Source organism: Oryx dammah, unplaced genomic scaffold (genome assembly GCF_014754425.2).
Source record: "Oryx dammah isolate SB20612 unplaced genomic scaffold, SCBI_Odam_1.1 HiC_scaffold_15, whole genome shotgun sequence".
NCBI lineage: Eukaryota > Metazoa > Chordata > Mammalia > Artiodactyla > Bovidae > Oryx > Oryx dammah.
In genome coordinates, this window is record NW_024070199.1 from 34682345 (window position 1) to 34707362 (window position 25018).

Below are 25018 nucleotides of genomic sequence, written 5' to 3' on the forward strand. Positions count from 1 at the left end.
TTTTAAAAGGCACTGTATTAATGACAGGCAAATGGCGCTATCCCTGGCTTCTCCTTTCCTCTGCATCACTGCCCCGCCTCCTAGGACTCTCCTTTCCTTGCTCCCAACTCTTCCCCACTCTCACCTCCTTTTCTTCTTTTGACAACTTCTACCTTGTCAATTACCTTCAATGAAAAAGAAAGAATACAGATTGGGGGAGATGGTTAAAAACTAGGAATATAAGGAAAGACATGAAGCCTTAATGTTTCTTTTCCAGTGATCTCCGCATGAAAAGTAGTGAGCTTGATTTCCAGCTTTAACTCAAAGCTACTATCCTTCAAAACATGTAACCCTCCCTTCATACTCCCATTTTATCTCGTGTGATACCAAAAGAGAATAAACATATTAAAAGCAAGGGAATTTGTGGGAAGAAAGTGAAAGTTGCTCAGTCATGTCCACCTTTTTGCCACCCCAAGGACTATAGAGTCCATGGAATTCTCCAGGCCAGAATACTGGAGTGGGTAGCCTTTCCCTCCTCCAGGGGACCTTCCCAGCCCAGGGATGGAACCCAGGTCTCCTGCATTACAGACAGATTCTTTACCAACTGAGCTATCAGGGAAGTCCATCTTTATGGAACCACTTTCTAATGTTTTCTTATCTGTATCCTTTCCTTAGACTGAAGTATTTTACAGGGTTCTGTGTATTCAAGGACCCTCACCCCTTAAGTGTTTACTATTTAATATTTCAGAATTTTTTTAAGCTGGACTTTTCAAGGACTTAATCTATCTGAATAGTATTGTACAAATTATTGGAAGTCTACATTTTTACTGTTCTGTTTGAAATTACTTCCTCTTTTTCAAAATTGGACCCATCTTATCTCTCTAGACAATCTATAATGTAGCTAACGTAATAACCTATTGGGATTCCCAGGTGGATCAGTGGTAAAGAATCTGCCTGCAAAACCAATACAGTATTATAAAGTAAAATAAAGTAAAAAAAAAAAAAAAAAAAAGAGTCTGCCTGCCAATCCAGAAGATGTGTTCAATCCCAGGCTGGGAAATCCCCTGGAGAAGGACATGGCAACCCATTCCAGTAGTCCTGCCTGGGAAATCAAATGGACAGAGGAGCCTGGTAGGCTGTAGTCCATGTAGTTGCAAAAAGAGTTGGACGTGTCTGGACGACTAAACCACCACCTATTAATTTGTGTTTTTTAAACTTTTTTATATTGGAGCACAGTGATTGTTTCAGGTATACAGCAAACTGATTCGTTTATGTATATACATGTCCTATTTTTTTTCAAATTCTTTTCCCATTTAGGTTGTTACATAATATTGAGCAGAGGTCCCTGTGCTATATACAGTGGGCCTTGTTGGCAATAACTTACTGATTTGTTAATGAAATTTCCCCTGCTCCTCTCCCCTGTCAAGTCAGGATACTTGGCCTTCCAAGAAGTACACAGTAAGTTAAAACTGGTTTCTCCAGACAAGGTGCAGGTCCTAGGATCCACTGGTGTGAATTTTGAAACAGGTAGACGGGAAGGGTGAGGCTAGACAAACTGGATGGGCGCCACTCAAGCAGACAAGAACTGTCCCCATTTTAGGGTTCTGCTTTTCAGAAAAAATGGGGAAGGGCAAGGAGGATTTGCAAAGGTGGCTTTCTGCACCCTGATTAGGAGAGCAAAGGAGTGTCACAGGCTTGATCTGGAGAGGGACAGGGTTAAACATTACATGAAAATGGAAATTTTGAAAAATGTTTTCCAGTAGAGGATTAATAAAGAATGAGAAGGGGGCCTTCCGGTTATGGCACAGATAGGCAATTCCTTTCTGCAGCCCCTGCCCCACTCCCACTCCACAATAAGCATACCACTAGACAAAGTTACCAAAACCACCTATTTCAAGGAACTGGAAATTGGCCAAGGTAGACAATAAATGGTAAAGCTGCGGTGACTGTTAAGGTACTTGTTAAATAAGGTCCTGGAATGTCGCATGGTGAGCCTCAGTTTGACAAACGCCTACAACAGAACTGAAATAGAAAAACTGGTCACCCACAGGACCTGAAAGAGCACATTGTGGGGGGCAGGCTGCGGGCAGAGGGGCAGGACTGCGACACACGCCCTTACTAGGGTCTGCAGACGGACTGCTTCAGGGTTCCCAGGGAAGCCAAACTGGTCAACTCAGACCACAAAGAGCAGGGTTTGGGTACGCTTTGCAGGCTTCTCATCCGAGGGGCACACTGTGGGGAAGGCCCTGGGACGTCAGATTGTTTATCACTGTGACTCAGCAGCTGTTTCAAGAGTGTGCTCACAAGAGGTTAGTGTCAGTTCAAAGCCCCTGCAGCCCACCTGCCACACAAAAGGTGCCGAGGCAGTGATGTTATGGAAGAGCTCCGCGAGACTCTCAACAGCAGCACTTACTAAGAAACGATTTAGACCTTCAGGTAAGAACAGTGGGAGACCGTGGCCTTTTGGCTGCACCCTAATGGGGTCCCCCTCACTCAGTCCACGTGACTTAACTAAGATTTTTTTTTTTTAATGTGGACCATTTTTTTTTTAAGCTTTTATTGAATTTGTTACAATACTATTTCTGTTTTAGTTTTTTGGCCACATAGCATATGGGATCCTAGTGCTCTGACCAGGGATCAAACTCCAAGCAAAATATTAACCACTGGTTTGCAAAGGAAGTCCCCCTCAGTCCGTGACTTTTAAATAAGGTGGTGCTGGCCATGAAAACAAGTCACTTGGCTGCCTGGACAGACAGACACAGCTCCTGATGGTGATGGGGGCAGGCTAAGAAATGTTTGGCTTCACGGGCTAAACATGGGAATGAATGCTGGGCAGTGAGCAGGGGAAATAAATGCACAGCTTTGCTAGCCTGCGGTCACAGTCCCAGCTGGGTGAGCAGCAGGCCAACCAGGAATTTAACAGGGAAAACCCTAGAAATGAGTTACAGAACAGTTGAGATAAAGCTCTCGGCATATCTCTGGCTGAATGACAGGCTTTGTCATTTTACCAGATTTGAATGACCTTATACTTAGAGCGCTACATAAAAATCCTTCATTTTTCAAATTAGGAAAAAAAACAGTATTTTCAACAGAATATCTTTACAGTGAGATTTATTATCAATTAGCATTCTCATCCGTATCTTTTGCACATTCTTCTGTGGTCTTTTCCTAACGTGTAACAGCTCTGTAGCAGAATATCCATATCACAGCTCCTGCAGACGTCTTCCTGAACAATTTGCCTTCTCATTGTTTTATATGGAAGATGCTTATGCAGGTGACTTTCTCTTTTTGAAGTCCTTCTTTTACCCTTATGTTTAGGAAGGCTTTTCTAATCTAAGATCAGGAAGTATTTACCCATCCTCTGTTCCCTCCCTTCTATTTAAAAAAAGAAAAAAAAATATTAGCTGCACCAGATCTTATTGCAGCACTGATTTTCTAGATGCGGCATGCAAACTCTTAGTTGCACCATGTGGGATCTAGTTCCCTGACCAGGGATGGAACCTGAGCCCTTGCATTGGGAGCTCGGCGTCTTTTCCACTGGACCACCAGGGAAGTTCCCCCACCCTTTTATTTTACCCATGTTTTTAAAGCCGTGGACTTCCCTGGTGACTCAGATGGTAAATACTTTGCCTACATTACAGGAGACCCAGGTTTGATCCCTGGTTTGGGAAGATCCCCTGGAGAAGGGAACAGCTACCCACTCCAGTATTTTTGCCTGGGAAATCCCATAGACAGAGGAGCCTGGTGGTCTGTAGTCCATGGGATCACAAAGAGTCAGACATGACTGGGCAACCAACAGTTTCACTTAAAAAAGCCTCAGAGCTAGTGTATTCTCCTGGGCTTGTTAACTCACTGAACACATAAGACTTTAGTGACATAACACACGTTTGTTCTATGAGGAGGGGCTCTTTCTTAATACAGCTTACAACTCGGAAGCCTCAGTCATGGATTGTGTTTCCTACAGAAACTGTCTTCATTCAGCCACCTAACAGCTGTTGCCTTACTGTTTAGGTGTCCTGGGACTTGATGGCGAACTTCAAGGGCCATGCGCTCCCCGGGAGCTTCTTCTTGATAGTTGGACTGTGGTGGTCAGTGAAACACCCACTGAAGTACTTTTATCAAAAGGAGAAGAGCAGCCAACTGATCCATCACTACCAGCGTCTCGAGATCATCGAAGCCGCAATCAGAACTTTATTTTCAGTCATCGGTAAGGTTGGGGGTCACCTGACTCAGGGAATTCTCATCAAACCCAGAACACATAAGCCATCTCATGGCCCCTGTGAAACAAGTGTCTCCACCGGTAGGGGTAACGGAGAATTTTCAGTTGGGTGCTAAATATCCTACCATAGCATCCACTGTGTATCAGGCTTTGGTAGGCTGACGGCTGATAGCACCTTTGCTGTTGGTTGTTTAGTTGCTAAGTTGTGTCTGACTCTTTTATGACCCCATGGACTGTAGCTGTGTGGCTGCATTCCTATTGCTCTTTGTCCCTCTAAGGAACAACAGAGGCATGTGTCTGCAGATTCCTTGGCAAATACCTTTCATGGAAACAGTGGCATCCGAGGCAGCGACATGGGTCCACAGGACCTTGGCCACCCCCACCTGTCCCTGGGGGTCACTCGGCCGTCTGTTGGTCCTGGAGCGGCTCTCCCCTCCCTGACCTCCATTCTCGTTTCCCTGCAGGGATCCTGGCAGAGCAGTTTGTTCCTGACGGGCCCCACCTCCACCTGTACCACGAGGACCACTGGGTAAAACTCATGAACTGGCAGCACAGTACCATGTACCTGTTCTTCGCAGTCTCGGGCGTCATGGACATGCTGACCTACCTTATCAGCCACGTCCCCCTGGGGCTGGACAGACTGGTTATGGCTCTGGCCGCCTTCAATGAAGGTAACAAGGTGGTACGGATGGAGATTTAGAGGGACTGGAGCACAAAGGATCAGAAATATTGCGAACTTAGTTACCTTCCCCAGAAAATCCCACTCTCTGAACTTGAAAACCCTACACAGGACCTGTTCCTGTGCCCTGGATGGTACAAATGAGAGACCCATAAAGCAGTGCAGGAAAGTATGGGATTTTTAGCCGAAGTCAGGTGGTGTCAGTGGTAAAGAACCCGCTGGCTAATGCAGGAGATGCAAGGGACACAGGTTCAATCCCTGGGTCAGGAAGATCCCCTGGAGAAGGGAATGGCAACCCACTCCAGTATTCTTGCCTGGAGAGTCCCATGGACGGAGGAGCCTGGCAGGCTACAGTCCACGGCGTTGCACAGTTGGACATGAGTGAAGCAACTTAGCACTCTGGGCACGAGCTCCTCCTGCCTGCCCGTGCGGCTCCTCCACACACCATCAGGCAAGGGGGTGACCCTCTGGTTAGGAGAGAAGGGCCCTGCACCTCACCCTGAAGCAGCGCAGTCACTGTCCGGCTCCATCAGAAGGCCCACCAGCGGCCAGGACACAGTTCCTAGTGTAACTCATGTTAACTGGGAAAGTGCAAGCACATTGTGATGCAACCCCATCATCTGCTTCTGTACTGCAGAAGAACTGAATAAAAGGCTGAAAGAGGGTAAAACTGAATTTCAGGTTTACACACACGACTTGTCACACATCGGCAACACCTCACCGTCCTGTGATGTACCCTACCATCTTGGTGAAGAGATGTTAAGATTCATCCTGTGCTGCTTACACACTTAAACACACACACCCTGCATCAGAGTTGCCCCCAAGCGTTGCGTGAACTGGCTTCCTGAGTGCTGGAAGATCCAGCTTTCACGCAGACGTTTCCCAACGAGGCTGAAGTCAGGAGGGGCTGCTCGGGCCTGACGGTCTCTGCTCCATGCAGGCTTCCTCTTCTATTACCACGTGCACAACCGGCCGCCGCTGGACCAGCACATCCACTCCCTGCTGCTGTACGCTGTATTCGGAGGTGCCCTCAGCCTCGCCGTGGAAGTAGTCCTTCGGGACAACATCGTGCTGGAACTCTTCCGCACCAGCCTCCTCCTCCTGCAGGCCACCTGGTTCTGGCAGGTAAACCCACGCCCCTCACTTGGTGCGAGCCAGGATGAAGCAGGTGTGCTGAGCAGGCCAGGAGAGGCAGCACTGACGCACCACGCAAAGGGGCTCAGGGCCTGCTTCTCTGCCTGCCCATGACCTGTGACACCTTAGCCGTCCACATCCTGCTGATGCATAAACAAGTGAGAGGCTGAGGCTGTCCCTGACCAACCTTCCCAGCAGAGCTACTAATACGGTTATCAGACTCTTCTTGCTAAACTGCTCATCTGCAACAAGGGCCCTGAAACTTTAAACAAGGCCACACTGGACCCAGAGCTAACTGAGAGCAATTCCCTGCAGAGAGGCCGCTCAACACGAGCAGAGGGGTGGGGTGTGAGCTGTCTGGGTAACTGCAAACACTCTGACGGGCTTGGGGGCTTCACGGGCCCAACTAACGGCAAGGCTAGCTCCCCTGTTTTAATCCACCAGATTGGGTTCGTGCTGTTCCCGCCTTTTGGAGGCCCTGAATGGGACCAGAACAGCCACGACAACATCATGTTCGTCACCATGTGCTTCTCCTGGCACTTCCTGGCCGCGCTCTGCATTGTGGCCGCCAGCTACTCACTGGTTTACTGGTAGGTCCAAGAGGAGGTGACTCGTCAAGTGTGTCCTCCTAACCAACCCTGTCCTGGAAATGTATCACCCCACACCGTTCTTACCTCCAGTGACCACCTTTCCTAACTGAGCAGTGCAAACACCCACCACTTGATGAGGGCCAGGCACACACCTACTTCTGTGAAAGGTACTCTGTGCCTGCACACAAGGGTGATGAAATCTGAGAAGACAAAGGCCCTGTCTGGTCACAGAGATCCGAAAGACCCAGGTTTTGAAGGCATTTCTGGTGGGTTTTAGGCCAGAGGTTTGACAGGAGCAGCTCTGCATCAGGACTCTGTGCTGGTTCACTCGGAGCCCATCACCTAAGCGCTGGGTGCAGGCACACGTGACCCTCAGGTGAGACGCCACAGCAGCAGGCGTTCACTACAGCACTGGTCTCCAGGTCGTGAGAGCAGCTCCGAGTGCCAGGCACTGCCTGTGCCCCGGCACTCTGGTTACACTTAGTGTATAAATCACCTCACTTCACACCACCCCCCCCCGTGAAGGATGCACGTGATGTTTGTAGCTGGGGAAACCAAGGCTTCGCAAGAGTGGGTAACTGGGTCAAGGTCACCCCAGGAGGAAACGGCAGAGCCCAAGTCTAACCACCACGCACCTGGTCCTACTAGCTCTGTATCGTCAGAGATGCCTCATTCTCCCCTGGTTCCTGACTTCCCTACCCAATGCAGAGATGCTTCACCCAGAGTTCCACACACATTAAACAGCAGGCAAGCAGGCCGTGGTTCCTTTTAGTTCTACTGCCCAGTCTGTGAAATGATAAACTGAGGGTGGGGGGAGACCTAGGTCCAGTCTCAGCTGCAACACTAACCTGTAAGTACTACTGACCCTGAGGCCCTTCATCTACCAGAGTCCGGTCTAAGCGGCCAGAAAGGTAGTATTTGAAAGAGACAAGAGAATGTTCTGAGAGCCGGTGAATGCATCTGCACCCCTGGGTGAGGGAGTAAGGCAACTTGGGGGCTCACCCATCTGTCCTTGCTGTCCCCATTACAGCTTCTTGACACGGGTGAAGAGGCCGGAAGACAGAGAAGTCATTGGGATTCAGAAGCTGAGGTCGGATCACACATACCGGAAGGCCCTCCTGAGTGGCTCAGACGAGGAGTAGGGGCAGCTCCCGGTCAGCAGCAGAGGGTGGCGTGTCCTGAAGGTGCTCGGCCAGCGATCAGCAGGCCAGCTCCCTGCCTCTACCGCTGCCCTCACTGTAATCTGCCCCCAGGGTCCCACCATCTCGCTTAACCAACTAAGGTCCGTGTGGGTGTGCTATTCTGTAGAGAAAAATGAAGTCAACCTTTATGTGCATCTCAGAATAAGGAGAAATCAGACTGAAAGTTTCAGAACAGGAGTGACCTCCTGGATGAATTCAGGATACAAATCCAGAAGAATTTACTGTTTTGATAATTTAGCCCCGTAGCTCTCAAATGCGGCAGGTACTTTCCTATCAGAAATCAAGTCAATGACAGAACCTTTAGAGAGATAACTCTAATTTTTTTAAGTAAAAAAATCCACAAGCTTTGGTATTTTAAGTATTACTTGTTAAGCATTTCCTAACTAATCCTAATACTCCAGAGGACTGCAATACCACTCACTGTTGATAAACAACGAGTTTGGGCCAAAGTGACTTTGTGTTTAACCAGGAAGCCAGTCTGGTCCAGCTTAGGGCTGAACTCAGATGTTCTTACTCCTCAGAAGTACCTAATGACAGGGTGCTGAGAGAGCTCCATAATGAGGCAGAGAGAAATGTCAGGTCAAGGGAGGGTTTGAATTTAAATATAGCTGAAAGCAAAGGATAAGAATTCTGCAAAAAATGTGAATCTTGAATGAGTAACAAACTAGATACACAAGTCTTAGTTCTGGATCTTTTTTTTTAAACTTCCTTCAACAAAAATTTATTAAAGCAATGGTTGCTAAGGATTACAAAATATGTGTCCAGCACGGAATTCAGCCTAAAGGGAGAGCTATGAGCAGTTCCATGCAGGGTGACTGGTGTCTCCAGGACATGAGGGAGGGGAGAAGGCGGCGGGGTGGGGCTGCCCTGTAGAAAAGCACATCCCAGGCAGTGAGAATCCAGGTATGACCTCTGGAGCGAAGAAAACGTGGAGTTAATCAGGCTCTGTAAGAGTGGGTTAGGACAGATGTGAAAGGCCGTGTGGACCCACAGTGCCACTCATTCGTACAGGATTTCCCAGACCTTGAAATGCACTCAGTCTCGTGAGATTCTCACAACTGCCTGCACTGCAATCACATGGGGCCCTAAACGGAAGAGGAGTCGTCTAAGGCCACAAAGTCACTAAGTCCCTAAGCCAGTCCTCAGCAGGACTCAGAGGCCAGCTCCTCTGTCCTGCACCCTCCACTACTGAACACCAACCCAGCAAAAGGCATTTGTGTGAAGCCGGATGCTCTATGGAAGGAATGCTATACTTATGTGACAGGCAGCCAACCTCCCCGGGTGAGCCAGCAGCTCAGGGCTGAAGTCACCCCTCAGGGATTAATAACGAGCTACCTGGAGATACTGACTGAATTCTGAGAAAAGAACCCGTGGGTCCCCTTTCAGGATTCACTTTGGTCTGCGTGCTAAGTACGGACCCAAACGCTCACTGGGCAAGTCCTGAATGAAGCAAGTTCTTTACTGGTATTTAATGTAAAACATGTTCTTTCCTCAGGGACTGGAGGTGAGAAGAAATCTAGTCCCAGTCTTCCTTTCACCGGGAGGGGACAGAACACTTTAGGGGACTGCAGCATTTTCTCCAAAGTGAGGGACTGAGGTGTTGAGGGTCAGATGCAAATGTTAAAATTTGTTTTGACGCCCCCTGCACAGCACAGGTTGAGACACCTTCACGGAGGTGTGTGTGATGAAGTAAAAACCCATCATGATGCCCTGTACCAAATCTAGTCCCAGATACGTGGTCTGCATACTTACGCCAGGCTCTGAACCAAATTCTTCTGGATTTGTTGCCCCCAAACCCCCACGATAGTTCCCATGTCTCTGCAAGACCCCTGAGGTTTGCCCGGAAGCAGCCACAGCTGGTGCCTGTGCTGGCAGTGTCACTCGAGCAGCCTGTGGAGAGGAGAGGCTGCCACCCTGGGGACCCACTGACAGGCTGGGCAGGCAGCACCAGGTCACACATCACCAGGTTCTGAAAAAAACCTGTCTGCTAGGATGTAATGTCTGGGCACCAGGGAGACAGTCAGAGTCAGGTGACTTCAGTAAATAAAGTGGGGTTGAGGGTTAAGGCTGGAGACATCATTAAATCATTTGTTAAGTAAATTCAGAAGAGGTTTGTTTTAACCAGCAGTGAATACCAGAGCCAGGATTCCTCAAATTATTGCCTTTCTCACCCGGAAACCAGGACCCGGGGCGTTTCCACGGGCAGTGTGCTGCAGGGAGCGACAGCGTGCGGACATGCCCTCCTCCACTCAGCTCAAAGGCTGCTTTCCCTCCCTGCAGGCTCTACCTCTCCCCATCACCAACCTCCTCTCTGCGCCAGCCCTCAACCACCCGTCAAGAGCTCCATCCTGCCCCACCCCTTCACCTCTGCATCTGGCCCCTAGGTTCACCCCTCCCGGCTTGGGGCGCCCACCAGGTCTCATCAGGACACGTCACTTCCCCACAGGAAGGCAGCAAAGAGAGCGCTTGACCTACAACCAGAAGACTGCACTCATGTCTTGGTTCCTTCTCTCAACTCAAGACGCAGATCCTCTCAGTTAAAAGAGGATGACCGCGCCTATTTCACAGATCTGCTTTAGGAATCAAATGTCTTTGTGTCCAGTGAACTGCTCTAACTTTCTCTGCACCACTTCAACTTGCCTGATACTCAATTTCCACCCAGCAACCCCTCCCAAAGACGCCATTCCACTTCTCTGCCCTCCAACTCCACTTCCTTACCCTGACCCCATCAAAGAGTGTCACTGAACTTTCATGGGTGAGGAAAACATTCTTAATAATCCGGATACTTTCCTGACAGACAGGAAAGCCCATGACTGCAGCAAAGCTTTACCACCCAACGCCCACTCCAATATGAAAGAGGCACATATTGTTGACAACCAGTGCTTTTAATTACATTTTAAAACCACATTCTGAGCTCTGCCTATAGCTCAGTGGAGACTGAGAACCATGAACAGCCAGGAGCTAATGACAATAAACCCAGACCCATCTCCTCTGCAGCGGGTGCTGCCTCGTGGCCACATACTCCCCAGGCCCACCATATTCTGGTGCAGAAGCAGCAAAGTTCTACTCAACGGGTCAGGTAGGAAATTTTTTGGACTTGAGGCTGTGCAGTCTCTGTGACAGCTACTGAGTTCTGCCTTCTAACTGGAAGCAGCCACAGACCATACCTAAGTGAATGGGTGTGGGCTATGTTCCAGCACAACTTTTTACAAAACTGGGTAGCCAGCCCAAGGAACAAGGTTTGCTGACTCTTGCTCTGGAGCAAAGCAAAACGTATCCTCTCTGAACCACAATAAAGCTTGTGCTGCAAAAGCAGTTATGCGTCCTGGCCTCCTCCTGCTCTGTCCACTGGCTCTGGACGTACATGTAGACAGGCTTGACAAGGAGGACAGAGTCAGCGAGTGAAGGGTGGACCGCAGTCAAGATCCTGACTGCCCATCCTTAGGCAGAACTGCCACACTGATTCCACTTCTGGGAGCCCATGCCTCACTGCCCATGCTTCTCCCCCAGCTCATGGCCACTCTGTCAGCAGGCAGCTATCAAGTCAGCCACTAACTTACTAGCAATCTCGCTGTTCTTTCACTCTGGTCAAAAAATTAAGTAAATCTGCCTGCAATGCAGGAGACCTGGGTTCGATCCCTGGGTCAGGAAGATCCCCTGGAGAAGGAAACGGCAACCTACTCCAGAATTCTTGCCTGGAGAATTCCATGGATAGAGGAGCCTGCGCTTGCTGCAGTCCATAGGACTGCAAAGAGTCAGACACGACTGAAGCAACCTAATACGTGTTTTTGGGGGGTAGGGGAGTGTCTAAGCCCAGGTTTCTACTTGATAGAGGTATACAACAGGTTTTTTCAAAAAATGTTACATAAAAACATCTGGACACAGAACGATGACCCAGACCACCAATCACAGACAAGGCCAGGGTAAACACAACCCCTGCACAGAACGAGTCTCACTCACCATCCACATACCCGTGACATTAGCCCGTCCCCAGTGTCTCCTCTCAGGAGAGCTGGGCTCGTGTGACCACGGTGAGTTCACACGCCCCCACCAGAGACACTTCTCCCGGACCAGACAGGACAGAGCTCAGGGGCCCAGGACACCTGGCGCAGCCCACTCCCCGCGGAGCGCAGCTGAGTGGCCAGCGTCCCGCTGATGGCCTTCCTCAGGCAGACACCCACCCAGCCCGGCGGAGTGGGGCGAGGCAGCCACCGTGCTCCTGCCCTCCCAGCCTGAAGGCTGACTGGCGTGGCGTCCAGCCGCCGAATGTCTTCCTCCCTGAGAATCACTGCTGCTCGGGTGCCTGCTTAGGAGACGGGGCCGTGGTCACGACGACGGTGGAGACGGCCTTAGAGGAACCGGAGGCTGTTCCCTGCTGGAGGTGGGATGCGGGGACTGTCTGAATCCGCACCTGTGCACAGAAAGAGAGTCTGGTGGGCAGATGGCCAGTGGCCCACAGTGAGGATGAGCGCAGGGGGAAGGGAGTAGCCCGAGCCCTGCAAGGGCACTGGGCCTCACCTGCGTGGCCTGACCCTGCTGCTGGAGCTGCTGCAGCTGCTGGGCCGTGAGGAAGCTGACTGGCTTGTTGCCAGTGATGAGCTTCGCGCCCGCCGGCATGGTGGTGAGGATGATGTTGCGGCCTAGCCCCCCGAGGCTGTGGGGGAGAGGCGTGAGGCCAGGCCCGGGCCAGGGGACCCCAGCACTGGACTGACAGGACACCAGCCAGAGATCCCACCCCTTCTTCCAGCTGCCACACTCCCGTGCCAGACAAAGGCCCCTGGTGCTCTGGATGAAAAGGCTCTGTGTCTACTTGGCGACCGGCCGGGGTCAGGATGGGTGTCAGGAGGTGTGCGCTCCCAGCCAGAAACCCGGCCCCAGGGCAGCTGCCCAGACACCCAGACTCCTGTCTTCACCTTCACTCTCGTCAAGTCAGAGCCACAAAGCCCTGGCCCCAGGGAGGCCCTTGCCCCCTGCGCCATCACACCCCAGGGCTTGACTTCAAGGGGAGGCTTCCCTAACAGCACGCCGGTCACCACCCACTCCACCCAGTGCCTCCTGTCGGTCCCTTGCTCTGTCCTCAGAGCATGCACTACCACCCCATAGACGAGGTTAGTTCACTGTTCCTACAGCATGAGCCTGTTGGAGCCTGTTGGTAGCACTGACCTCACTTTATCCCCAGTGCCTGAAACAACTTGAGGTGCTCGAGACACTGTTAAGCACAATGAAGGAGCCCAGGAAACCAGCCGCCTTCCACATACCCTCATGTCCAGGAGCCCCCAGCACTTACTTGGCCCCCAGGTTGCCTTTGATGATGGGGGCTGTGACCACACTCTTGCCCTTCATGGGCTGGCTGATGACAGACAGCGGAACTGTGATCCGTGTAGGCAGCTTACCCTACAGAGAAAAAGAATCAGGTTTATGGAAAGGAGGAGGCAAGAACCACCACACAGCGTCACCCAGGGGATGCAAGAGCCAAGGGGTCCTCTGCAGGGCCCAGTGCTCCTATAGCAGGGGTCCAGGTGAGGGCTCGTGTGTTCTACCAAGGGGTAACCTGTCTGTAAGCCTCCTCCTTCCTGCCGAATCAGAGTAGCCGAGTGCACCTGCCGGCATCAGGATAAAACGTGCGCCCGAGCCACAAGGGAAAGGGTGTGTTCCCTTCAGGGCAGTAGAGGCTGGGCTCCCAGAGGGAAGGCTCTCACTCACCCACACACCCTGACACTTGGCACATGGCAGCCAGGCGCAAGACCCGAGCTGAGACAGAGGCAATCAGGAGTTGTCACGGTTAGGTGCAGAAGAGGGGAGCACACAGCAGGGGCCATTCCTGGGTGCTGTTCTCCCAGAGATGAGGGAGCAGAGCTGGGGACACTAATACTAAACTCACCCAAGAGAGAAGTGCACCCCACAGTTAAATGTGGAGGAGGAGCACAAAGGGAGCTGGAGATGCCTGGCGTGTCTGGGACTTCAGGATGGTCAGGGTAGGTCACTACGGCCACCAGTTTTTAGGTTGCCTGGTTTTAACCTTCGGTTGATAAAATTTATACACGGTAAAATCTTGTGTAAATCTGACTTGAAAAAAATAACTCGAGAGGAGTAATTGACAAGATGCAAAGAAAAGGAATCAATCTTTCCTACAGGTAAGCTGGTTCTACAGCAGCCAGGCACTCGGGAGGAAACCTGTCCCCCGGGCCGGACACCGATCTCCAAATGACTCAACTGTGCCCCTTAGAAAGCACTGAACGGTGCCAGCAGGCCAGAGCATGCGGCCAGGTGGTACACTCAGGGAAATGACTGAGGGCTGCAGGGCTGTGCTAAGAAGCCCGGGGCTGGGGAGACTTCAGAGCAGCACCCACCGACCGAGCATCCTTCTGTGAGCGAGGCAACCAGCTGCCTAGGCACCACCCCTCAACCTGCCTGCCCCATCCGGAGCTCTCCGCTTACAGTCACCCCGACTGAAGGCCACAAGCTGGATGCCGCGGGACACACCTGTGTCAGGACTCAAGAGAAAAGTGGATCAAGTGAGCGCCGCTTCCTCACTGCCTTAATTCTCTGATGTGAGAACCTCAACAAGCATCTCCTTTAAAGCCACGCTGCACTTTAGGGTTGGTTGCCTGGTTTTACTACCGTGTTGGTCCTCCTCTCCCCATCACTCTGGATTTTATCCTAATTGATGACGTTTTTCTATGCAGCTTACTTAGAGAAGTTAGACTGTGTTCTCTACTGTCCAGATGCAGCCACCATACAGAACACTGCCCCTTACCTAGAGGCCGAAGAATAAACACCTGCTCCCCAAAACACACCTGTTAATACAGGAACCTGGCTTACAATAAGGGTAGTGTCTCAAATTAGTTGGGAAGAGACATACTACTCAATGATGCTGGAATAATGTGGAAAATGTAAGATGAGCTTTATCACACGTGACATCCACAGAAATACATTTCAAGTGGATTTATCCATTATACTTTTTTTAAACTCTAAAAATTTTTATGAAAATGAGAGCTGACATCTTCATAACCCTGGGCTAAGGCATGAGACGTGAAACCTAGGAACCAGAAAGTGCTGATGATCTAATCAGATAAAATGCCTGCAGAGCAAAAAGGCTTCACATGCGAGGTTAAAAAATGACAGACTGAAATAAAATATTTTCTACACATATAAGAACTAATATGTGGAAAATATAAAGGTAGGTACAAGCTCACACAACATGAAAATACCAGAAAAACACCCCAGAAAAACAATGGCAAATGTCCCATTCACCCCTGGAGAGCCCTCACCAACCTTCCCCAACAAAGGGATGCCATCCCCACCAAAGACCAGGAAAAGAGAAAAAGAACCCCAGCAAGATGGAGACGTAAAGATTTACAAAACAGGTTCCCAAGTGCTGGTTAAGGGGTAAGGGCAACAGAAGGCTGGCTGATGGAGCGTAAGCTGGTGTGGTCTTTCTCTGAACACAGCGGGAGTGTCAGAACATTTGATGCACACCTCCCCGACCCACTCCAGAAACACTGCCCCATGTTCAAACAAACAGGCCCCGTAGCACCGGGTGTTAACAAAGGACAGCGATCTCACTGAAAGGGCACAGTCTCTGCGTAGAATCTGGAACAACCCCCAAGACGTACTTTTAAATGAACAAAGCAAATCACACAACAGTATATAGACTGAGGTTTCTCATAAGGATCTTAAAACTTCGTACACATGTATGAAAATGCTCAGAAAAAGGACTTGGAGGATAAATGGCAAAACACCACTAGTGATGAGCCTCATGAAAGGGGAACCAGAGAGTGGGAAGAGAAAGCTCGTATTTACTCCATGCACCTCCGCGCGGCTCTACTGTTACAAGAACTCCTGCCTTTCGTAATGTGTTTCAGAACTAAACAGGCAAGAGTCATATGGTGAATAAGCCTGTCCGGGTCAAAAGAGGAGCTAGACTGGGCTTCTAGTCTACACCCCTGAAGTTACTCACGGCCTGGGACGTGGAGACGACCGCGGTGCTGACTGGGACCTGCCGCACGGCGGGGGCTCCGGTCCCGATGCTGATGGGGGCACTGGCCGCCCCAGAAGCCACAGCCACGGTCTTGGACACGGCAGCATTCACGCTAGGCATGGACACGGCCGACGTATGAACAGTTCCGGACCCACCCGCCACTGAGGGCCCTTGCTTGGTGTGAGCTGCAACCGTGATGGTCTGGCCTGCTTTGGGGGGCATCACCCCCAGGCCCTGCACGATGCGAATGGTGGCAGCTGGTTTCGCTTCTGATGAGGCCACTGTGTTTTTCCCTTTCTGGTCGGCCACGCTCACGCCGAGCGCTGGCATCAAGCGAAAAGCTGAACTCGAGGCTTCCGCTGGCTTGAGATCAGGAGTCACTTTGACCACAGTGGTCCCTGCTGGAGTGGACGACGGGGCAGTGGCCACACCGGCCTTGGCAGGGCTGTCAGTGGAATGAACGGGGTTGGATGTGACGTGGAGGGTCGCCGAGATGCCTTTGCCCGTGGCTCCAGCACCCGTCCCAAAGAGGTCCTGAGTCAGTTTGACTGTGGTGACCTGGGACTTGGCCAGCGTGGCCATCATGTCTGGGGTGATGCGCAGCACCGTCTGGCCCTTGGCGTCCGTGGTGATGGAGGAGGGCGGCAGACGCAGCACGTCCTTGCCCTGGATCCGGAAGTTGGTGGCTGTGAGGGGCACGCTGCTGCCTGTCTGGGGCTTCACGCCAAGCTGCCCAGTGATCGCCACCTGCAGGAGAAGAACAGCACTGATACAGGTCTTCCCCGGGCTCAAGGGTTTCAGGGGAAAGCCGGGGAACCTCCAGTACAAGAGACGTGCGTCTCACAAACTTTCCTAACTTTTTACTTTGAAAAACGGAGGACGATCACCAAAGTAGAGAACAGCCAAACAAATTCACATACCACCAGCTTCAGAAGTCACCATGTGGCCAGGAGTATCTATTCTTCCCCACTCTTCAGGGGCCCGGGTGAAGGGAGGGGGGAGTCGGAATATTTTAAAGTAAACCAATAAATACCATTTTGCTTATCAACACACTCGTCCCTGGGTATCCAAGGCTGCTCCAGCCCTTCACATAAAATAGCCCAGGACCAAATTTAAAAGTAACTATCTATTCTTATCTAATAACCACCTGATAAATGTTATAAGACACGCTCACATTTCTCCTACTGTCTCAAAAACACCTAATTATGGCTGAGCCAACCTCCACTTTGAGGCAACACCAGGCTTGGTGCTGAAGGGCATAAGCCCTGGGACCAGACTTCCTGGGTTTTCACATCAACGGCTACTTACCTACGGCCAACATCCACACGCAACAGGTGCGAGCCTCCTAGCCGAGGAACTGTGTCTAGTGAGCCACCGCCCACCTCTGCTGGACCACTGAGTGTCACAGTGCCGCCCCCACCCTAAAGCATGCCCACCCCCGCCTCACTCCACATCGCCCTGCAGCCTCAGGTCTCCGCCCTCAGCAAAAGCAAGGCTATCTACCACTGTCTCCCCTACCTCGCCTCACATTCTATTGTAAACTTGTTCCCCAAAATCCATGACCCAGTGTGTCGGTCAAGCTCACTCACTACCCCTGTCCACTGAGTGCTCACTTCTCAGGCCTTCTTCACACCCTACACATGCCTAATGCTGGAGCTACACGGCTGCTACCCCCTCCCACGTGCCTTCCCTGCTTCTGCTCCTGGCTCCCAGTATCCACGGTGCGCAAGCAGGGGTTTCTTTTTAATTTATATATCTTTAATTGAAAGATAACTGCTTTACACTATTATGCTGGTTTGTAGCAAATATCAACAAGAATCAGCCACAGTTACCTATGTTCTCCTCCACCTAAACACCCTTCCCAGCTCCCTCCCCAAGCAGGAATCTCTTTAAGCATAAACTAGGTCAAGTCATCCCAGCCCACAGTCTTTCCAGGGTTCCCGTCACACCTAAATTAAAGGCAAAGTCTGACCTGACTTAACTGCTGGCAACCTCGCCTTCTAACACCTTCACACGTGCTCAGGAGCTTCCAGCTGCTTTCCTGTGGCTCCCCACACACTCCTGATGGAGGCCTCTTCATGTGCCATTCCCACACCTGGGAGGCTGGGCCGGGACAAGCACAGCACGGCGTGCTCTCCAGCTTGGCTCACCTCACTCATGAGTCCCCTCCCCAGACAGGCCTTCTCTCATCAGCCACCACCTCTGCCCATCACCCTTGACACCCCCCACCCCACCCCACTGACTGACTGTGACGGCCTTATGGCACCCGACCCGGAAGTACGTGCCTGTCCCTCAGCGCTGTGACATGTGACACTACAAGTCTGTGTGATTCACCCCTTGACCCCACACCCTGCACAGTGCCTGGCACACAGGAGGCACTCAAGAAACCTTCATTTGATGAAGAAATAACCTTGCTTCATCATTAGTGGCTCTGTTTCTTCACAGTAAAATGGGAATCCAAGTGGCTACCCCGCAGTGTCACGAGAACGACAGTACTCAGCATCTACAGCACATTCAGCACCGCCCAGGCCCTGCTCTCAGAAGTTCATGCGATTCTGCCCAACCAGTCCCTGCAGCTCAACGGTTATCTTCACATACACACCACCATGAAAGCACAGACAGACATGTCCCATTTCTACAAGTAAAAAGTGAAATGCCAATAACGCCTGTCCAGCTATTCTACAGGGTTTTCAGTTCAGTTCAGTCGCTCAGTCGTGTCCAACCTGTGCGACCCCATGAATTGCAGCACACCAGGCCTCCCTGTCCATCACCAACTCCCGGAGTTCACTCAAACTCATGTCCATTGAGTCGGTGATGCCATCCAGCCATCACATCTTCTGTCGTCCCCTTCTCCTCCTGCCCCCAATCCCTCCCAGCATCAGAGTCTTTTCCAATGAGTCAACTCATCGCATGAGATGGCCAAAGTACTGGAGTTTCAGCTTTAGCATCAGTCCTTCCAAAGAACATCCAGGACTGATCTCCTTTAGAATGGACTGGTTGGATCTCCTTGCAGTTCAAGGGACTCTCAAGAGTCTTCTCCAACACCACAGTTCAAAAGCATCAATTCTTCGGTGCTCAGCCCTCTTCACAGTCCAGCTCTCACATCCATACGTGACTACTGGAAAAACCATAGCCTTAACTAGACGGACCTTTGTGGACAAAGTAATGTCTCTGCTTTTGAATATGCTATCTAGGTTGGTCATAACTTTTCTTCCAAGGAGTAAGCGTCTTTTAATATCATGGCTGCAATCACCATCTGCAGTGATTTTTGAGCCCCCAAAAATAAAGTTTGTCACTGTTTCCACTCTTTCCGCATCTATTTCCCATGAAGTAATGGGACCAGATGCCATAATCTTAGTTTTCTGAATGTTGAGTTTTAAGCCAACTGTTTCACTCTCCTCTTTCACTTTCATCAAGAGGCTTCTTAGTTCCTCTTCACTTTCTGCCATAAGGGTGGTGTCATCTGCCTATCTGAGGTGATTGATATTTCTCCCGGCAATCTTGATTCCAGCTTATGCTTCCTCCAGCCCAGTGTTTCTCATGACGTCCTCTGCATAGAAGTTAAATAAGCAGGGTGACAATATACAGCCTTGACGTACTCCTTTTCCTATTTGGAACCAGTCTGTTGTTCCATGTCCAGTTCTCACTGTTGCTTCCTGACCTGCATAGAGGTTTCTCAAGAGGCAGGTCAGGTGGTCTGGTATTCCCATCTCTTTCAGAATTTTCCATAGTTTATTGTGATCCACACAAAGGCTTTGGCATAGTCAATACAGCAGAAATAGATGTTTTTCTGGAACTCTCTTGCTTTTTCCATGATCCAGAGGATGCTGGCAATTTGATCTCTGGTTCCTCTGCCTTTTCTAAAACCAGCTTGAACATCTGGAAGTTCATGGTTCATGTATTGCTGAAGCCTGGCTTGGACAATTTTGAGCATTACTTTACTAGCATGTGAGATGAGTGTAACTGTGCAGTAGTTTGAGCATTCTTTGGCATTGCCTTTCTTTGGGATTGGAATGAAAACTGACCTTTTCCAGTCCTGTGGCCACTGCTGAGTTTTCCAAATTGCTGGCATATTGAATGCAGCACTTTCACAGGAGCATCTTTCAGGATTTGAAACAGCTCAACTGAAATTCCATCACCCCCACTAGCTCTGTTCGTAGTGATGCTTTCTAAGGCCCATTTGACTTCACATTCCAGGATGTCTGGCTCTAGGTGAGTGATCACACCCTCATGAGTATCTGGGTCGTGAAGATCTTTTTTGTACAGTTCCTCTGTGTATTCCTGCCACCTCTTCTTAATATCTTCTGCTTCTGTTTGGTCCACACCATTTCTGTCCTTTATTGAGCTTATCTTTGCATGAAATATTCTCTTAGTATCTCTAATTTTCTTGAAGAGATCTCGTCTTTCCCATTCTATTGTTTTCCTTATTTCTTTGCATTGATCGCTGAGGAAGGCTTTCTTATCTCTCCTTGCTATTCTTTGGAACTCTTCATTCTGACGCTTATATCTTTCCTTTTCTCCTTTACTTTTCGCTTCTCTTCTTTTCACAGCTATTTGTAAGGCCTCCCCAGACAGCTATTCTGCTTTTTTGCATTTCTTTTCCATGGGGATGGTCTTGATCCCTGCCTCCTGTACAATGTCAAGAACCTGCATCCATAGTTCATCAGGCACTCTATCTATTTACAGGGTTTTAGGTTTAAGCAAATCCATGAAAAGTTGACTCCAAATCCAAAGACTCAGCTACTAAATCCTGAATTACATGGAAAGAAACAAAAAACCCCTTTCCAGCATCTCCCAAGCTTGCACTGCCCTTGCTGGAAACTCACATTTGAATAGAAATGAACTCAGAATCAGAGGTCACAAACCACTAAGGTCTCCCTCTGATTCCAGACAAAGGACTCAGACCCGCGCAGAGAGGCTTCATGTACCTGCTTGATAATGTTCTGTCCCGCGACGTTCTGAAGAACGGCTGCTGTGGGGGTGCTGGGAGTGGAGCCCCCAGGAGAGCTGGTGGCGGGCTTGCTCGTGGGGTTGGCCGCTGCAGGGAGACTTGTCACCGTGAGCCCCGCCGACCCGGGTCCCGGCCGCTGCACGGTGGCCGTCGCTGTCTGCGCTTTGACCGGAACGGCGGCCATGACTGTCTAGTTCCGGGCAGGGGGCCGAGAGTTTAATTAGACAGGAAGCCGCAGACCGGCACCCAGAGAAGCCTCCAGCTGTCACCACCCAAGACGCATTCCCCTAGGAGGGTTTCTAAGCTCACAGTACTGAGCACTCACTACCCCCTGAAATGGACAGTGTGGAGCTCTGACATGCTGGTAGAGCAGCTGAACTTTCAGAAACACTTTGCTATCTAACATCTCACTTTAACCATGCAAGGAGAGGGGAAACACCATACCCCTTTACAGCACAGGGGCCCGAGGCAGGAGACCCTTGTCTACAGCCCCACAGTCAGTGGCCTAGACAAGATCAGAGTCATGACAGAAGAGCCTGACAACAACACTCACAGGCCTCACTCACGTCCCACCTTCATCCACCAGGTTCCTGATGTCACAGCCTGGGGAGCATCACTAATCTTCCCATAGTTCTGACTCCCAACGGGCAAACACAACTCCTAACTCAGTCACTGGGCCCTGAGAATTAACTGAGCTGTTGTGATAAATGCCAGCAGCAGCAGCAGTGACCCAGGTCCTGGGTCCCGACACGGACTTGCCCACCAGTTTCATGAGCCCACGTGGGCAGCCCGTCCCTCTTACCTGTGGCCCGCCTTTGGCCTGCGCACCAGTGGCTGGCATGCGGATCTGCGTTCCTGCGGGCATCGGTGGAAGCGCCGGGGCCGGCCCTGCTGGCTGTGTCACGGCGGGAAGGCTGGGCGGGGCCACCACCCGCACCTGGGGGAGCCCAGCCGAGCCCGAGTGGCTTACGACACGGGCAGCAGCCTGAGAACTCGGCGGGGTCTGGTTGGATGCTGGGGACAGCATGGTTCCCAGCTGCGGCATGGTTGGTGAGGATACAAGAAGAACCCTGCGAGGAGCACCCGAGGAAAGAAGACCAACTCAGGACAGCACGCGCAAGGAGCCTGGAAGGAGAAGGCCCAACAGGACGCGGGATGCTCACCCTGATGTAGACTTGGCCGGTTCTGAGACTGTCGCGGGGCCGCTCTTGTTCACTGGCGGCAGTGGCGGCGGGGAGATCGGCGTGGCAGGCAGAGCAGGCGTGGTGGGCGTCACGGGTGTGACCGGGGTTGGGGGCATGCTGGAGTCGCTGAGGCTCAGCTGGCTCTGCTCAGACGGGCCGCCACTCAGGACCTTCACCGGACCCTCCTTGCTGCTGGCCTTCTGCACGCGCATGGGAGGGAACGCACACGGCGTGAGCCAGGCGGCAGGGATGGCTCGGCCCCTCTGCCGCCGTCCCACGAGGTCACTCACCACCTTGGACGGGGGCTTGGGCTTCTGCTGGAGAGCTTTCCTGGCTTTGGCCGCAGCTGCTTGGGCTTGGTGGATCCGCTCTGTGGGCAAGAGTGGGCAGTTGAGCTCAGGAAGAAGGGTGGTCTCGCTGAGAGCCAGGGCTCCATCCCCCTGCACAGTGGCGTCCTGAGCGAATGCCAAGGAGAAGGGTGGGGCCGGGACAGAATGTCAGGGCGCCCTGGGCTAGCAGGGCACATACCAAACTCCTCCTCGCTGCGGTCCCGATGCAGGTAGATCCACAGCTTCCGCCCGATGTCATACTTCACGCACGGGTCCTTCTCATAATGCAGCCGGTCCAGAGCACCGCTCACCACCGTGTTCACCTGAGACCCAGGACAAGGGAAGGAAAACCACTGGCTCAGATGTCAGAGGAAACCCGGGGGTGCGGGGCACGGCCCCCACACAGAGCATACTCCCACTGGCTCACCTGTCACTCAGCAAAACAAGAAACTATGAGACCTGCGGGACGGAACTGCCCTGAAGATTGTGAGTTGAGGACCCTCAGCAGACGCTGAAGGAAAGCCTTGCCGTCAGTAAGGTCACAGGGCAGCTCTGCTCACCCTTCTCCAGACAGACTCCTTTCTTTTGGGTTTTTTTTTTTTGGCCTTGCCGCTAGGCTTGTGGGATCTTAGTTTCCCAACCAGAGACTGAACCCAGGCCCTTGGCACTGAAAGCTCAGAATCCTAACCACTGGACAGCCAGGAAATTCCTCATCAGTTTTATTAAATTTCTTATTCCAGTCTGTATTCCCTCATGTGGGCTTCCCAGGCGATTCCAGTGGTAAAGAACCTACCTGCCCATGCAGGAGACATAAGACAGGTTCAGGTTCAAACCCTGAGTTGGGAAGATCCCCTGGAGGAGGGCACGGCAACCCACTCCGGTATTCTGGCCTGGAGAATCCCCGTGGACAGAGGAGCCTGGCAGGGTATAGTCCATGGGGTCGCAAAGAGTCAGACACGACTGAAGTGTCTTAGCACACACATTCTGTATTCCCTTGTAAGCAACCTTAGACCCCTGAACAAAACACGAGCAGCCCTTCCCCTCACACCTGCGTGCTGGTGACGTCGGGCGCCAGGAACTGGGAGTCCTTGAGCAGCTCACAGATCTCCGCCCGCGTGCCCTCCCCGTTGGGCAGTCGTGCTGCCGCGTCACGAACTAACACCAGAAACAGCAACGTGCACAGGTCAGCAGGGTTCCTGGGGGAGCCGCCCCTCAGCTGCTGACCCAGCAGCGGGGGGACACGACCCTCTGGGGGTGGCTTCCTCCACACCCCTCACACTTTCAGCCCCAGCTGAAGGCCCTCAACTTGAGAGTTCACGGGGTCCAGGAGATAATTACAACTTAAACTGAAACTTGGCATTTCCTTCCACTGTGAGCCAAGGCTGGCACAATCTTTGCTGACATATGTTGCCAACCACATGCTGGCAGTGCTGTGATGTTGTAACAGAAATCAGATGATTTCTTACCACAGCACAGCTGCTGAGACAACTCCAAGTATCATTTCTACTCATCACTATGTGGGAATCAGAGGAGTCACAACACCTGTGGCAACGTCACGTCATTTATCATAATAAAGACCTATTTCTGCACCATAAACCTGCTTGAATATTTTTGCAATATGACTGGTTTCTTTCATAACTGTGTATTTTACTTTAGGCATTTAAAAACCTAATTCTGAGAAAGGGGTCCAGTGGTTACCAGACTGCCAACAATTTATGGTACAAAAAAAGTGAAAAATCTCACCTTTAAAAGAATCCCTGTCTGGAGGAAACAAATTCTGGCACCTAAGCTAACTGAACAATTCCTAAAGGAACGTAAACTTGAGCACACAATCCAGAAAGGAAACAAGGATTCCCTGTGACTCTCTGGGCAGGAGCCCGCCCTCCAGGTCCCCACTGCAAAGCTTCCTGGAGCTACACTGACCCTCCAGCCTTTGCTGGGGGGTGGGGTGGGGGGGTAGCGCACCCAGGGACAGGATGGTGACGTAGGCGGGCCTGTCAGAGCGCAGCAGGGAGTGCTCCCGCGCCTTGTTGAGCGAGGTCTCCTTGTCAAACACACCCTTCACAGGCCCCACCACGGACTCGAAGCCGTGCATGCGGAAGGTGAAGGCCTTGTGGGGCTGGCTGTACCGGTAGCGCTCCTGTCAAGAGACGGGACAAAGTTCCTGAGTCAGTCAAAGGGCTCTCTCCAGCCACCCCAAGCAGTAAGGAGTCAGTCTGGAGAGACTGGAACAAGGAGGAATCAGGCTATTCCACTAGGACCACCGAGCCGACCAGAGTAGGGAAAGGACAACCCCCAAAGGCCAGTCACTAGCAAAGTCATCAAGAAGTCAATGTGTTTTGTTATCTCCAAAAAAAACCATCAAAAGGTTTCCCATTCCCTTCCTCACACCATCTCTGCTCTGGAAAAGCAATCCCAACTAAGGGAACAGTGAGGTTAAGAGTGTGACCTGCTTCCAAGAATTTTGGGCTCAAAGCATCTCTCCACCTGGTCTCGCAGACACAAGAGATTTACACTGGGTTCCAGTTTTTTCTCACCTGCTCCTGAAAAACTCGCTTCTCCTCCCCCGTGCTGGGCCGCACCACGTAGTCAGTCCTTCTGGAACACAAAGACCTTTGGGTCCATTGCCCTCCACCAATGCCCAGAACCACCAGGCCCATCACCCTTTCTCCAGCATCCAGAACCACCAGGGTCCATCATCCCTTCTCCAGCATCCAGAACCACCAGGGTCCATCGCCCTTTTTCCAGTGTCCAGAACCACCAGGGTCCA

At 51.4% G+C, this 25018-nt stretch overlaps 2 protein-coding genes across 8 annotated transcripts in view; one reads left to right on the forward strand and one right to left on the reverse strand.

The window, feature by feature from the left end:
* The window catches only part of TMEM45B (transmembrane protein 45B), a 28426-nt gene extending 17308 nt beyond the window's left edge, over positions 1-11118 (forward strand). For 3 of the 4 annotated variants that reach the window (XM_040255863.1, XM_040255865.1, XM_040255864.1), the window contains exons 2-6: positions 3991-4186; positions 4663-4869; positions 5818-6002; positions 6456-6601; positions 7632-8161. In XM_040255863.1, the coding sequence (XP_040111797.1) occupies positions 4006-4186; positions 4663-4869; positions 5818-6002; positions 6456-6601; positions 7632-7743 (831 nt within the window). In that variant the 5' untranslated portion in view covers positions 3991-4005 and the 3' untranslated portion in view covers positions 7744-8161. Of the gene's footprint in view, positions 1-3990; positions 4187-4662; positions 4870-5817; positions 6003-6455; positions 6602-7631; positions 8162-10083 lie in introns of those variants that run through there. The other variant, XR_005723653.1, reaches the window with a different exon arrangement.
* Positions 10670-25018, reverse strand: part of NFRKB (nuclear factor related to kappaB binding protein) — a 33721-nt gene continuing 19372 nt past the window's right edge. For 2 of the 4 annotated variants that reach the window (XM_040255859.1, XM_040255858.1), the window contains exons 15-26: positions 24786-24846; positions 24214-24388; positions 23297-23403; positions 22448-22571; positions 22210-22289; positions 21899-22119; positions 21538-21805; positions 20713-20925; positions 15764-16531; positions 13091-13197; positions 12322-12457; positions 10670-12214 (exon numbers count right to left, since the gene is read on the reverse strand). In XM_040255859.1, coding sequence (XP_040111793.1) covers positions 12089-12214; positions 12322-12457; positions 13091-13197; positions 15764-16531; positions 20713-20925; positions 21538-21805; positions 21899-22119; positions 22210-22289; positions 22448-22571; positions 23297-23403; positions 24214-24388; positions 24786-24846 — 2386 coding nt within the window. In that variant the 3' untranslated portion in view covers positions 10670-12088. The remainder of the gene's footprint in view (positions 12215-12321; positions 12458-13090; positions 13198-15763; positions 16532-20712; positions 20926-21537; positions 21806-21898; positions 22120-22209; positions 22290-22447; positions 22572-23296; positions 23404-24213; positions 24389-24785; positions 24847-25018) is intronic. The other 2 variants (XM_040255861.1, XM_040255862.1) reach the window with 2 other exon arrangements.